This window comes from Gigantopelta aegis, chromosome 13, assembly GCF_016097555.1.
Source record: "Gigantopelta aegis isolate Gae_Host chromosome 13, Gae_host_genome, whole genome shotgun sequence".
NCBI classification, from domain to species: Eukaryota; Metazoa; Mollusca; class Gastropoda; order Neomphalida; family Peltospiridae; genus Gigantopelta; species Gigantopelta aegis.
The window spans coordinates 32265306-32281649 of NC_054711.1; the positions used below are offsets into that span (position 1 = coordinate 32265306).

The 16344-nt window shown below is 37.0% G+C and overlaps 1 protein-coding gene across 1 annotated transcript in view; it reads right to left on the reverse strand.

Annotated features, from left to right (window-relative positions):
* The window catches only part of LOC121387268, a 31390-nt gene that overhangs the window by 12241 nt on the left and 2805 nt on the right, over positions 1 to 16344 (reverse strand). Inside the window, exons 2-4 of the mRNA XM_041518292.1 lie at positions 13211 to 13301; positions 6290 to 6384; positions 369 to 515 (exon numbers count right to left, since the gene is read on the reverse strand). Of these exons, the coding sequence (XP_041374226.1) occupies positions 369 to 515; positions 6290 to 6384; positions 13211 to 13301 (333 nt within the window). The remainder of the gene's footprint in view (positions 1 to 368; positions 516 to 6289; positions 6385 to 13210; positions 13302 to 16344) is intronic.

The following is a 16344-nucleotide window of genomic DNA, read 5'->3' on the forward strand; positions in this document are numbered from 1 at the left end:
TAAACAAAAAAGAAGAAAGCAATGTTTTATTTAACGACACACTCAAAACATTTTATTTACAGTTATATGGCGTCGGACATATGATTAAGGACCACACAGATATTGAGAGAGGAAACCCGCTGTTGCCACTTCATGGGCTACTCTGTTTGATTAGCAGCAAGGGATCTTTTATATCCACCATCCCACAGACAGGCTAGTACATACCACGGCCTTTGATATACCAGTCGTGGTGCACTGGCTGGAACGAGAAATAGCCCAATGGGCACACCGACGGGGATCGATCCCAGACAGACCGCGCATCGAGAGAGCGCTTAACCACTGGACTACGCCCTGTCCCCCCATCCCACCCATAGGTTAGAAAGTCTTACCGCAGTGACACCACGTCTTAGCGAACCCAGTGACGTTATCCGTGTGAAGACTCATGGAGTCCCCGGCACTACAGCAATACTCGACGCCGTGCACGGTCCCGATGTTCTTCGACCCCTTACACTTGTCACCAGTCTCACAGATATAGGCTGAAAACAAACAGATAAGTATACTGAAAGTGTGATCCTTTACACGTGTCACACTTATAGACTGAAAATAAACATAATATACTGAAAATGTGATCCTTTACACGTGTCACACATATATACTGAAAATAAACAGATAAGTATACTGAAACTGATCCTTTACACGTGTCACACAAATAGACTGAAAACAAACAGATAAGTATACTGAAAGTGTTATCCTTTACACGTGTCACACAAATAGACTGAAAATAAACAGATAAGTATACTGAAAGTGTGATCCTTTACACGTGTCACACATATATACTGAAAATAAACAGATAAGTATACTGAAACTGATCCTTTACACGTGTCACACAAATAGACTGAAAATAAACAGATAAGAATACTGAAAGTGTTATCCTTTACACGTGTCACACATATATACTGAAAATAAACAGATAAATATACTGAAACTGATCCTTTACACGTGTCACACATATATACTGAAAATAAACAGATAAATATACTGAATAAATATACTGAAAGTGTGATCCTTTACACGTGTCACACAAATAGACTGAAAACAAACAGATAAGTATACTGAAAGTGTTATCCTTTACACGTGTCACACAAATAGACTGAAAATAAACAGATAAGTATACTGAAAGTGTGATCCTTTACACGTGTCACACATATATACTGAAAATAAACAGATAAGTATACTGAAACTGATCCTTTACACGTGTCACACAAATAGACTGAAAATAAACAGATAAGTATACTGAAAGTGTTATCCTTTACACGTGTCACACATATATACTGAGAATAAACAGATAAATATACTGAAACTGATCCTTTACACGTGTCACACATATATACTGAAAATAAACAGATAAATATACTGAATAAATATACTGAAAGTGTGATCCTTTACACGTGTCACACAAATAGACTGAAAATAAACAGATAAGTATACTGAAAGTGTTATCCTTTACACGTGTCACACATATATACTGAAAATAAACAGATAAGTATACTGAAACTGATCCTTTACACATGTCACACAAATAGACTGAAAATAAACAGATAAATATACTGAAAGTGTGATCCTTTACTGAAAATAAACAGATAAGTATACTGAAAGTGTTATCCTTTACACGTGTCACACAAACAGACTGAAAATAAACAGATAAGTATACTGAAAGTGTTATCTTTTACACGTGTCACACAAATAGACTGAAAATAAACAGATAAGTATACTGAAAGTGTAATCCTTTACACGTGTCACACAAATAGACTGAAAATAAACATCATATTCTGAAAGTGTGATCCTTTACACGTGTCACACATATAGACTGAAAATAAACAGATAAATATACTGAAAGTGTGATCCTTTACACGTGTCACACAAATAGACTGGAAATTAACAGATAAATATACTGAAAGTGTGATCCTTTACACGTGTCACATATATATACTGAAAATAAACAGATAAGCATTCTGAAAGTGTGATTATTTACACTTGTCTCCAGTGTCACACACGCAGACTGAAAATATACAGAAATTCACTCACTGTTTTATCATCAAATGTGAGATATACATTTTATATTTAATATATGAAATAATGGCTAAACGGAAGTTTCACTGTGTTTGATCATCAACTGAGACATACACAGTTTATAATTAATTAATTAATGAAGTTATGACTGAATGGAAACTTTACAGTGTTTTATTATAAACTGAGATATACACATTTCACAGTTAAATTAATGAAGTTATGACTAAATGGACATTTTATAGTGTTTTATCATCAATTGAGATATACTCATTTCATAGTTAAATTAATGAAGTTATGACTAAATGAAAATTTCAAATGTTTTATCATCCACTGTTAGATATACTCATTATGATTTTATAATTAATTAATGAAGTTAAGGTTAAATGGAAGTTTTATCATGAACTGTGAGGTATATACATTTTGTAATTAACAAATGAAGTAATAAGTGAATGGAAATTTAAGCAATAAACATTTTAAAGTTGCAGTCTCGCTATACATTGGCTATCATCATTTAATATTGTAAAACATAAATACTACTACAGGTTTAATAAAGTCAGATAATTAATTAATCATTGGCTATTGTGTATCAAACATTTGATAACAATGCATATAGAATAAAAATAAAAAACCCGCTACATTTGTATCATTAGAGTCAAGGGGTGTTTTATATGCACTTTCCCACAAACAGGACAACACATACCACTGTCTTTGATGTACCAGTCTTGTGGCGCTAGTTTCACAGTGTCTAACCATCGACTGTTAGATATATACTTTTGAGTGGATAAACATCTTAAAGGTGCAATCTCGCGTCCCTATTCTATAACATCATAATACATAATACAGCTACAAAATTAAAGTTTTTTTTTGTTTAACGACACTACTAGAGCACACTGAGTAATTAAGCATCGGCTATTGGATGTGATAAATTAATAATCCTGAGATATAGCCTTACAGAAAACACACTACCTTATCACCATCACAAACAATGGATCTTTTATAATTAATATCCCACAAACAGGATAACACATACCACAGCCTTTGACATACCAGTCGCGGGGAGGCTGCTTTCATAGTGCTTAGCCATCGACTATGAGATATAAACATTTTATAATTAACAAATGAAGTGATGTACCCTAACAGAAATTTGAACATTCATAAATTTTAAGTCGGACAATTTCTCGTCCAGGCCAGTGCACTACGACTGGTACACCAAATACCATGGTATATGCTGTCCTGTCTGTTGGATGGTGCATATAAAATATCCCTTACCACTAATGGAAAACTGTATCGGGTTTCCTCTCTAAGACTATACGTAGGCATTACTTAATGTTTTACTTCCAATAACAGATGATTAATAAACCAATGTGCTCTAGTGGTGTCGTTAAACAAAACAAACGTTACCTTTTAAAGTCAGATTAGCACGACAGTGACAACAAATCGCTTGAAAAGATTCTGAGCATATATTATACAAGGTATGCATGTATTTTGTTTTGTTTAACGACACCACTACAGCACATTGATATATTAATCATCGGCTATTGGATGTCAAACATTTGGTAATTTTGAAATACAGTCTTAGAGAGGAAACCCGCTACATTTTTCCATTCGTAGCAAGGAATCTTTTATAATATGCACCATCCCACAGACAGAGTAGCACATACCACGACCTTTGATATACCAGTCGTTGTGCACTGGCTGGAACGAGAAATGGGCCCACTGACGGGGGTCGATCCCAGACCGACCGCGCATCAAGCGAACGCTTTACCACAGGGTTACGTCTCGCCCCGTAACTGAATTAGAGCTAGGTAATCATGACCCAGAAAACTCTCCAGTGAGCAAGTACTGAAAGATACCAATGAGGAAAGCATGAGAACCATCATCTCCAGAAGACGGTGGAAGTGGATTGGCCATGTGCTCCGAAAAGAAAGAAAGAAATGTTTTATTTAACGACGCACTCAACACATTTTATTTACGGTTATATGGCGTCAGACATATGGTTAAGGACCACACAGATTTTGAGAGAAAACCCGCTGTCGCCATTACATGGGCTACTCTTCCGATTGGCAGCAAGGGATCTTTTATTTGCGCTTGCCACAGGCAGGATAGCACAAACCATGGCCTTTGTTGAACCAGTTATGGATCACTGGTCGGTGCAAGTGGTTTACACCTACCCACTGAGCCTTGTGGAGCACTCACTCAGGGTTTGGAGTCGATATCTGGATTAAAAATCCCATGCCTCGACTGGGATCCGAACCCAGTACCTACCAGCCTGTAGACCGATGGCCTGCCACGACGCCACCGAGGCCGGTGCTCCGAAAAGAAGACACATCTATCACCAGAACTGCAGTGCGCTGGACCCCTGAAGGGAAACGAAAGAGGACGTCCGAAAACAACATGGCGCCGAACAGTGGAACAGAGATGAAGGAAGGAAAGGAAATGTTTTATTTAACAACGCACTCAACACATTTTATTTACGGTTATATGGCGTCGGACATATGGTTAAGGACCACACAAAATTCATTTGCTACTCTTTTCGATTAGCAGCAAGGGATCTTTGATATGCACGATCCCACAGACAGGATAGCACAGGACACAATTGGGGCAAGGGATAGACCGGCGTGGACGAACTTCATCGCTGCCCTAAATACCATTAGGCGTGACTAGAAATGAGTAACCCATGAGTCAGAATGTTTGCAAAACGTCTTGTGATAAAGATCGTTAGGTGAAGACAAACATAAAGACAATGTATTAAAGGGACGTACCCTAGTTTCAACCCGTGAAAATTAACACTAAATTTAGTTAATCTACAAACCTGTAACACATTTTGATAAAGTTACAATTGAGTGAAACATGAGTCTGTGACTTTGAAATGGTGAAATACCCTCTAAAAATAGACAAAAACTCTACTCCATAATTGTTTCTTCTCAGACGCACTTTGCGATATTAAAAACACACAAGGATGATCAAAAACACTTCGAATGTACGGAGATGGATAATCTAAACGATATAATCTAAGTAAAGTATGATTTCAGTTATCAAAAATGGTTCTAATAGTAAAAAATATGCCTTAGTATTTAAAACTAGGGCGTGTCCCTTTAATATATTTCAAGTGAGTGAACTGAAAGGGAGTTTTTTGAATATTGGGCGCAATTTTAAAGTGACAGACCTTAGTTTTTAAACACTACGACGTATTTTGCACTCTTAAAGCCATGTTTTTAATAATTTAAATTAGAAGTACTTACATTGTGTTATTTAGAATAATGTTTTTAATGTGTAAAATATAAGCCTCGTGTAGTTAATAGGAATTTGTCTCGGGAGAGCCTCGACAAATATCGATTAACAAAGGCTCGGTTGATAATTTCCATATTAAAAGAAACTCGTGAAGAATCCTCTACATATGTTGTAATAAAACATATATAAACAATCATCAGCATAAACATAAACAAGTGGATGTGTATTTGGAGGATGGACAGTTATACATGTTGCGGTCTTAAATATAATTCACATTTTAAATATTTTCCAAGGTTACAAAGTTGTTTTCTATTCTGAACAGACAGTGATTGTATTAGTTTAAAAACAGTTGATCTTGACCAGTAGTATTTGCTTTTTTACACAATATGCGAACATGAAAATACAATGGACATATTAAAATAAAAATGAAATTCATCTTCAGTGTCATCCCTATTACACATTCGACATTTTCTCTGTGATCGTTCAGTTCCATATCTTCCTTGTTCAATAATTAATTAGTGTGATGAAACGACACCATTTTGTGATAAGAGATGAATAACAAATAGGTAATGATATCCTCAGATAACATTTTAAAGGGACATTCCTGAGTTTGCTGCAATTTTTCTGATGTTATCAACTAACAGAGACGTTTTAGCGATTGTAATTACATATCAAATATTTTTTTCTACATAAAATATTAATGGCTGTGTATTAAACGTGTTTCCGATCGTTCTAATATTTGTATTAGGTTAAATTTCATCTTATTTCCTAAAATTTAATTTTTTTTTTAGACAAAATCAAGTTTGTGCTTCGTATAAGTATTAAGACGCCCAGAAACGCATTGAATATACAAACACGGATATTCTAAACAAGAAAATGTATTTAATATGTCAGTTTAATCGTAGAAATATTTTATCAGTCGGAAACATCTTACAATGCAGCAAACTCAGGAATGTCTCTTGAACAGTTGAAACTTTACGTACTGAATGAATAAAAATTAGATTCTTACTTCCTGGAGCTGCTCGTATTGCAGAACACGCCACAGCCAAGCTGGACAGCACGACGGCTGCAACAATGTACATGTTGTCGTAGTTGATGAAAAATCTGAAAGAAAAACTGATGATTAGAAATACACTTTCGTCCTGAACCGCAAAAAAGAAAAAAAGAAAAGAGTTACATATAAAATTAAATAGTAATGACAATAGAGGTGATGGTGACGCTGTTTATGGTGCGACCATGGCGATGGTGATGATAATTGTTGTGATGACGACGACGACAATAATAATGATAATGATAATGATAATAACGACTATGAAAATGAGAAGATGATTATAATGATTATCATCACGACGACGACAACGATGATAATTATTTTTTTGATGTCGAGATGTTGTTGTTGATGATGATGATGATGATGACGTTGTTTGTTGATGATGATGATGGATCTAGTGAAGATGAGTCATGAGGATGATGATGATGATGGTTGTGGCGGTCGTAAAGATGATGGTGGTCAAAACGATCAGACTATGATGATGATTATTATTACAATGATGATGATGATTGTAAAGATTATGATGATGATGGTGATGATGATGATGATGATGATGATGATGGCAGCAGCAGGGTTTTTTCGCTCACCTCGCACACCAAGTGTAGTAAGTACAGTGTGTTACGGAACTGATAGCCGTGGTATATAAAGTAAATCCGGAATGTCGTTTAGCAAACGTGCCTGTCTTTCTTTTCTCGTTTATTGTAACTAATGACCCCGTCTAGGCGCGCTGACGCGAACAAGGCCAATGTGACCTGCTTTTCATACAAGACACATACGTCAGTGAGGTCATCCTCTATCGACCTTTACAGTAGTGCTAAAAGAGTCTTGGGGCGGGACGTAGCACAATGGTAAAGCAATCGCTTCGTGCGCGATCGGTCTGGGATCGATCCCTGTCGGTGAGACCATTGGACTATTTCTAGTTCCAGCCAGTGCACCACGACTGGTTTAACAAAGGCTGCGGTATGTGCTATGCTCCAATCGTCAGTACATCTCGCAACTTCCGGTTTGACGATATTGTCATGCATTAAGTAATAATTAGCTATAATTTATTTACAGTTTCTGTTCATTTTGCTAAATGCCTTTAGATAATGAGCTGAAATTTTGTATATACCTTTATCATGTACTGTTACATATTTTGTTTTTCTTTCATGGTGATTTATCCATTTTAGACAGAGTTATGTCCTTTGAAAATTTGCTTTTCGGACTTTTGATTTGTTTTGCAATTGCCTGAAGATATTTAGATGACATTTTGTATATAGCTTTATCACGCACTGTTACAGATAAAGTTTTTCGCAGATTTATTTTCCTTGAATTTAGGAAACACGAAACTTTGTGGGACCCGTTAGGTCCATTTCTGTTTTATAGTTTACGTAAATGACATAGCCCGATGAGTTTAATTGTGTAAGTCCATTACTTGTAGATGACATTGGTCTAACAACATAGCAATCAAATGGCGTAAAGGGAATTCCTGAGTTTGCTGCATTGTAAGGTGTTTCCGACTTATACAATATTTCTACGATTAAACTTACATATCAAATATATTTTCTTGTTTAGAATATCATGTCTGTATATTCAATGTGTTTCTGGTCGTCTTAATATTTGTAAGAAACCCCAACTGGATTTTGTCTTCAAATAATTTCGTACGTACGAAAAAAAAGAGAAGATTTTAGGAAAAAAAAAGAAGAAATTTAACCTAGTACAAATATTAGAACGATCAGAAACACGTTTAATATACAGCTACTAATATTTTATGCAGAAAAATATATTTGATATGTAATTACAATCGCAAAATGTCTCTGTTAGTCGATAACATCTTCAAAATTGCAGAATCTGATTACAATTAAAATCAACAACTAGTCACATTTAACTCTAACAAAACTCACGAATATTATTCGTGAAAACTGACATTAACGTATTCTGTGCAAATATCTTGTATTTTGAAATTAGACGTATTAATATAAAAAAAAACTGTTTTCTTTTATGACACCACTAGAGCACATTGATTTATTAATCATCAGCTTTTGTATGTCAAACATTTGGTAATTTTGACTTTTAGTCTTAGAAAGAAAACCCGCTACATTTTTCCATTACTAGCAAGGGATCTTTATATGTACCATCCCACAGACAGGATAGCACATACCGCGGCCATTGGTATACCAGTCGTGGTGCACTGGCTGGAGCGAGAAATAGCACAATGTGCTATTAAAATAACGCAGACACATACATATTTAGACCTAACATTCACCTATAATGCAAAATGGACAAATCATATTCACAATATATGTAAATCAGCGTCAACTATTGTTTTTGTACTGAAGAAATATAAGAATTCTCTAAATCGACAAATGCTGATGCAAATATTTACAATATTCATATGTTCTGTGTTAAAATATTATGTGTCCGAGGTTTGCGACGGGGGGGGGGGGGGGGGGGGGGGGGGGGGGGGGGAGAGGCAGGCTGGCTTTTGCCCGAATTAAACGAAAATACCCGAATAAGGAAAACAGAAGAAAGAAGTGTTTTATTTAACGACGTACTCAACACATTTTATTTACGGTTATATGGCGTCAGACATATGGTTAAGGACCACACAGATTTTGAGAGGAAACCCGCTGTCGCCACTACCTGGGCTACTCTTTCCGATTAGCAGCAAGGGATCTTTTATTTGCGCTTCCCACAGGTAGGATAGCACAAACCATGGCCTTTGTTGAACCAGTTATGGATCACTGGTCGGTGTAAGTGGTTTACACCTACCCATTGAGCCTTGCGGAGCTCGTATTAGCATTACTGCCAAACAGATATATAGGGTTGCAAACGAATCACTACGCATTTTAACGTGAGGGTAGAATGATGGTAAAAAGGTCTCAGGTTAGCACATTTTCCCCGAACATCTGTATCATTTTTGCACCAATACTAGGAGGCAGTTGTTCCCCCCTGCCCCCTGTCTCGTACGCTTATCAGTCAACTTTCAATTACACATCTGGTTAGAATATAGAATTTTAATTATCAGAATTATGAACCTACTATTATACATACTTGAACAGACCATCACGTTTTACTAATGTTACTGTCAATACCTATTAAGTACCTGTTTTAAATTGTAGGATTCATATTTTCTACAACATTCGATTGTGGATTTCATAATCGATAATCACATGGGTAGAACCAAACCAATCAATGATCTATTATAATCGATTATAGGAACACCGCTAAAAACATCTACTTTATGTACATTTACTACATATTCTCCTTAACTATTTTATAACACCTTTCACTATGCCTGTAAATGGTTATTATATACTTGGATGTCAATTGATAAACTATAAAGACACAGGATTAATGATTGAACTAAATGTGCACAGTAACAACGTTGTCTCCAGCTTTTTATCATTGTGAAATATTTCTCCTTAATAAAGCATTTTATATTGCTTAAAGAGTATTGTATTTGCAAAATGAAATGGTTATATTTAGAACAATATTATCGAATACAGCTACAGAATAACAAAATGACAAACATATTCGACAATATATAATATTTTGCTAATGAACATGTCAAAATCTGTGAATGTAAATAATTATTTCTGTGTGGCATTCATGCCCCAATGCCGCATTAAATAGCAAGTGTTTTTTTGTGTAATTGTGTACCAATGCGCGTGATGTGACTGCAAACTTCACGAGATGAGATATAAATCATATTTGACAAATACAGGACATTTTCTATTTATTATAAAACTTTTGGCAATTTACCTTTATTTTTAAAATGCCAGCAGCAAAATAGTTCCAGCTTTCTTACAGTGAAGATAACACTTTCTAGTGACGATAAGACACGTTAGAGTGAAACAGTGAAATTTTCACTCAAAAATGTGCTATCGTCACTAAGTGACTGATAACACTTATTTCACTGATATTTTAAGACATTTCATTAAATGTTATATAATAATAAATAATATTTTAGTAGACACATTAAAAAATCTTACTATTAAGCAACATCTGTTAGCAGCCTATTTGTATTATTAATTTAAGCAATACGTTTTGTTGATATACATTAAACCGAATACACAATTAAAAAATAGTAAAATAACTAATTTGTGTTAATATTCACAAAACGAAACCTATACATTTTAAATAACCACTATATAATTTAATTAACAACTTTGTACTAGCAGGAACTTACCGAGACGTTGAATGTCGATGTGGTGTTGTTTACCAGCGCGGTGCGCAAACAACTGATGTCAAACGTGGAAACAGGTTATATTAATATGGATTCCCGCTAAGAGCCGCAAACTACCTGCGGTTTTCTCTCCTTGTTTCGCGCCGTGTCGCTTTCTTTGAGTTTACTCTTCATACACCGATCACCAGCGGGGATGTTTCCCAAATAAACTGTTAGATGTTGTCGAAACACACAACACGAGTTATATAATTCAACCCTTCTTTTTGATAGCACGCAATTGGTTGTGGTTTTTGGTTTTTATTTTCGGTCGATTTTTTGTTTCTTCTCTTCCAGTTTAAAGCCTGGACTTTAATGTGGTGTAAGTGAATTACTTCAATACTTATCACATTGGATACTTTGAGTACATCAATACTTATCACATTGGATACTTTGAGTACATCAATACTTATCACATTTGATACTTTGAGTACATCAATACTTATCACATTGGATACTTTGAGTACATCAATACTTATCACATTGGATACTTTGAGTACATCAATACTTATCACATTTGATACTTTGAGTACTTTTAAGGTAGAGCACTCTCTTGATGCGCGGTCGGTCGAAACTTACAACTCGACGTAATAAATACAACTTTTTTTTCATAACACGCAAATGATTGTGGGTTTTTTGTTTTCGATTTTTCCCCCTTCTAGTTTAAAACATGGACTTTAATGTGGTGTTACTGAATTAGAAATTTTATTCATAACTTTAAAGGGACATTCCTGAGTTTGCTGCATTGTAAGATGTTTCCGACAAATAAAATATTTCTACGATTAAACTTACATATTAAATATATTTTCTTGTTTAGAATACCAGTGTCTGTATATTCAATGCGTTTTTGGTCGACTTTTTTTGTAAGAAGTCCAAACTGGATTTTGTCTTCAAATAATATCGTACATACGAAAAAAATATTTTAGAAAATAAAATGAAATTTAACCTCGTACAAATACTAGAATGATCAGAAACACGTTTATATACAGCCACTGATATTTTATATAGAAAAATATTTTTGATATGTAATGACAATCGTTAAAAAGTCTCTGTTGGTCGATAACATCTAAAAAATTGCAGAAAACTCAGGAATATCCCATTAATACTTCTCACATTGGACCGTTTGATTACTTTGAAGGTCTTAATCTAGCAGAGAATGGGTCGGACGACCAAAGTACCGTTACCGACTGAACTGCAGTAGGCCCTACTTCCATGCTAGGTACACGGACATTATACATTTGTAAATAAAGTAAGAAGACACAGGCCTCGGTAGTGTAGTGGTTAAGCCATCGGACATAAGACTAGTAGGTACATGGTTCGCAGCCCAGTACCGGCTCCCACCCCGAGCGAGTTTTAACGACTCAATGGGTAGGTGTAAGACCACTGCACCTCTTCTCTCTCACTAACCACTAACAACTAACCCACTGTCTTGAACAATTAGCCAAGATAGCTGAGGTATGTGCTCTGGACAGCATGCTTTAACCTTAATTGGATATAAGTACGAAAATAAATTGAAATTAAATGAAGAAAGAAGAAAAGTAAACGTGGTTTGGAAGTGAGACAAGAAAGGACAATTGTTGTGCAATTGAACGAACAATCTTTTGAGAAATACTTATAACTATAGTACATGTACCTAGCGTAGTAAGAAAACAACTTTATTTGCTGAGAAGGACTATTTCTCCCGTTCTGACGTAATAGTGTTACCGCAAATCTTGATCCAGATAATTATAGGACACTGACGCCACAAAGACTCCTCTTATAGAACAAGATCACTGGATTCTGTATATTCGCTTACATACATTCGCTTACAACATACAGGACAGCACATACCACAATTAATCCTGGGAATCCTCCAAGTGTATATGACCGACAAATCGCGCTCCACGTGATCGCTACACTATTGAGCTACATCCCATTGTGGCCCAGTGATAGAACGCTTGCTTGCTGTGCAATGATCGTATAACCTATCGACATTCAACTAATGCTCCTCAAATGACAGTGGAATGTGCTGTCCTGTTTCTATAGCAGTAGTTTTAAGACGAACAACTGCCATGGAGACGAGACCTTGATAGGATGTCCTAAAAGCCAGTAGAAGAAGTTTGCACTCAATTTTTAAATATAAACGACAACAACTTGTCTGTCTTTGTCTGTCTGTTTGTCTCTTCTCACTATGTTAATATCTTTCAATATCTCTTTCTCTCCACCTCCCAACCCTCTCTCACACGCATGCACGCACGCACGCACGCACAAACATACATACACACACAAACACACACACTCCCTCTATCTCTCTCTCTCTCTCTCTCTCTCTCTCTCTCTCTCTCTCTCTCTCTCTCTCTCTCTCTCTCTCTCTCTCTCTCTCTCTCACACACACACACACACACACACACACAACCACCACCACAAAGTAACTAATACATCTGTCCTGGACAGCAAAGCGTGCTTGAATATTAATCAGATACGAGCTTGGAAATGAAGCTTCACCCGCTACACTTTACATCATAAACGAATGCACTCTAATTGTTTCTTTTTTCCATCCTCGGGATTTCCTTAAAAATTACATAATTATTTTTATGTTTCGACTTTACACAATTTTTACACAACAAGCGCTATGTATTATCCACAAGAGTTACTTCTCAAAATATATTACATATGTAAAAAAAAAGTATACGTACGTGTCCGGTGTATCCAAGATGGCTGCCCCGTGAACGGGTCTCGTCTGTGAGTCTCGTCTGCTCAGAGCTGATATGACGCGTCGTTTGTCATCTGTCCAGCGAGTTTTAGTACGATGAAGACATGTTTAGTGGCAAGTCGTGCCTATAAGCAACTTGAAGCAGTGAAATATTTCACCAGAAGATTTCATTTTATTGACTTATCTGAGAGAGCATTCTTTGCACAAATACACTAATCCACCCTCCATACTACCTCAAAACAAAACAACAAACCCTCTCTCCAAGAAAACAAACTCTCTTAAAAAACTAAATAAACAAACGAACGAAGAAAGAAAGAAAGAAAGAAAGAAGAAAGAAAACACACCACCAAAAACCAAAACAACAATTAACAAAACAAACAAACAAACAAACAAAACAATAACACGTACTCACCAACACATAAACACACGCAAAGACACACATAAGACACACGAACACACCCCCCACACGATACACACACACACACACACACACACACACACACACACACACACACACCATACATGCATACACGTACGCACGCACGCACGCGCGCGCGCGCACACACATATACACACACACACACACAGAGACACGCCACATACACACACACCACACACACGTCACACATACACACACGCCACACACACACACACACAAATACGCACGTACACGCACACAGAAAAACACACGTATATATATATATACACACACACACACACACTCACACACACACACACACACAGACACACATACACACACATACACACACACACACACACACACATACACAGAGATTATTACACCAGAATGTGTGTTGTTCTTATTTTATGAAACGAGAGTCAGGATTTTTATGTTGCCCGAACAAAAGTGACGGTAATACAGAATACATGAATATTGACGCTCGTTTCGTAAAATCAGTACGATGAACACGCGAGTGTAATAATTTCTTTATTATCCATATTATTATTGTTATTTCTTTTATGAATAATATGGAGACGACGGAATGATGTCATATTTCATATTCACAGTCTGGGCTAGAACTAAGACGTCGCTCCCCAAATTTACGTCATTACACGTGTGCTTCGTATGATTATTATTAACTCGGTCATGTTGAATCACGTGGATAATAAACACATATACAAACACACACACACACACACACACACACACACACACACACACACACACACACACACACACACACACACACACACATTTCATGGTGTTTTTTAGAATACTATTTTTATGTCAACGAGTGATGTGTGAAAACAACGAGTGATGTGTGGAAACAACAAATGATGTGTGGAAAGAACGGGTGATGTGTGGAAACAACGAGTGATGTGTGGAAACAACGAGTGATGTGTGGCAACAACGAGTGATGTGTGGAAAGAACGGGTGATGTGTGGAACCAACGAGTGATGCGTGGAAACAACGAGTGTTGTGATGTGTGAAAACAACGAGTGATGTGTGGAAACAACGAGTGATGTGTGAAAACAAAGAGTGATGTGTGGAAACAACGAGAGATGTGATGCGTGAAACAACGAGTGATGTGTGGAACCAACGAGTGATGCGTGGAAACAACGAGTGATGTGATGTGTGAAAACAACGAGTGATGTGTGGAAACAACGAGTGATGTGTGAAAACAACGTGAGATGTGATGCGTGAAAACAACGAGTGATGTGTGGAAACAACGGGTGATGTGTGGAAACAACGAGTGATGTGATGTGTGGAAACAACGAGTGATGTGCTGTGTGGAAACAACGAGTGATGTGATGTGTGGAAACAACGAGTGATGTGTGGAAACAACGAGTGATGTGATGTGAGGAAACAACGAGTGATGTGATGTGTGGAATTAGCGAGTGATGTGATGTGTGGAAACAACGAGTGATGTGTGGAAGCAACGAGTGATGTGTGGAAACAACGAGTAATGTGATGTGTGAAAACAACGAGTGATGTGTGGAAACAGCGAGTGATGTGATGTGTAAAAACAACGAGTGATGTGATGTGTGGAAACAACGAGTATTGTGTGGAAACAACGAGTGATGTGATGTGTGGAAACAACGAGTGATGTGTGGAAACAACGAGTGATGAGATATATGGAATTAGCGAGTGATGTGATGTGTGGAAACAACGAGTGATGTGTGGAAACAACGAGTGATGTGATGTGTGGAAACAACAAATGATGTGTGAAAACAACGAGTGATGTGTGATAACAACGAGTGATATGTGGAAACAACGAGTGATGTGATGTGTGGAAAAATCGAGTGATGTGTGAAAACGACGAGTGATGTGATGTGTGGAAACAACGAGAGTGATGTGTGGAAACAAGGAGTGATGTGATGTGTGAAAAAATCGAGTGATGTGTGAAAACGACGAGTGATGTGATGTGTGGAAACAACGAGAGTGATGTGTGGAAACAAGGAGTGATGTGATGTGTGGAAACAACGAGTGATGTGTGGAAACAACGAGTGATGTGTGGAAACAACGAGTAATGTGATGTGTGGAAAGAACGGGAGATGTGTGGAAACAACGAGTGATGTGTGGCAACAACGAGTGATGTGTGGAAACAACGAGTGATGTGTGGAAACAACGAGAGATGTGTGGAAACATCGAATGATGCGTGGAAACAACGAGTGATGTGAGAAAACGAGTGATGCGTGGAAACAACAGGTGATGTGTAAAAAGAACGAGTGATGCGTGGAAACAACGAGTGATGTGTGGAAACAACGAGTGATGCGTGGAAACAACGAGTGATGTGTGGAAACGAGTGATGTGTGGAAACAACGAGTGCTGCGTGAAAACGAGTGATGTGTGGAACCAACGAGTGATGCGTGGAAACAACGAGTGTTGTGATGTGTGAAAACAACGAGTGATGTGTGGCAACAACGAGTGATGTGTGGAAACAACGAGTGATCTGTGGAAACAACGAGTGATGTGAGAAAACGAGTGATGCGTGGAAACAACAGGTGATGTGTAGAAAGAACGAGTGATGCGTGGAAACAACGAGTGATGTGTGGAAACAACGAGTGATGCGTGGAAACAACGAGTGATGTGTGGAAAAGAGTGATGTGTGGAAACAACGAGTGCTGCGTGAAAACAACGAGTGATGTGTGGAA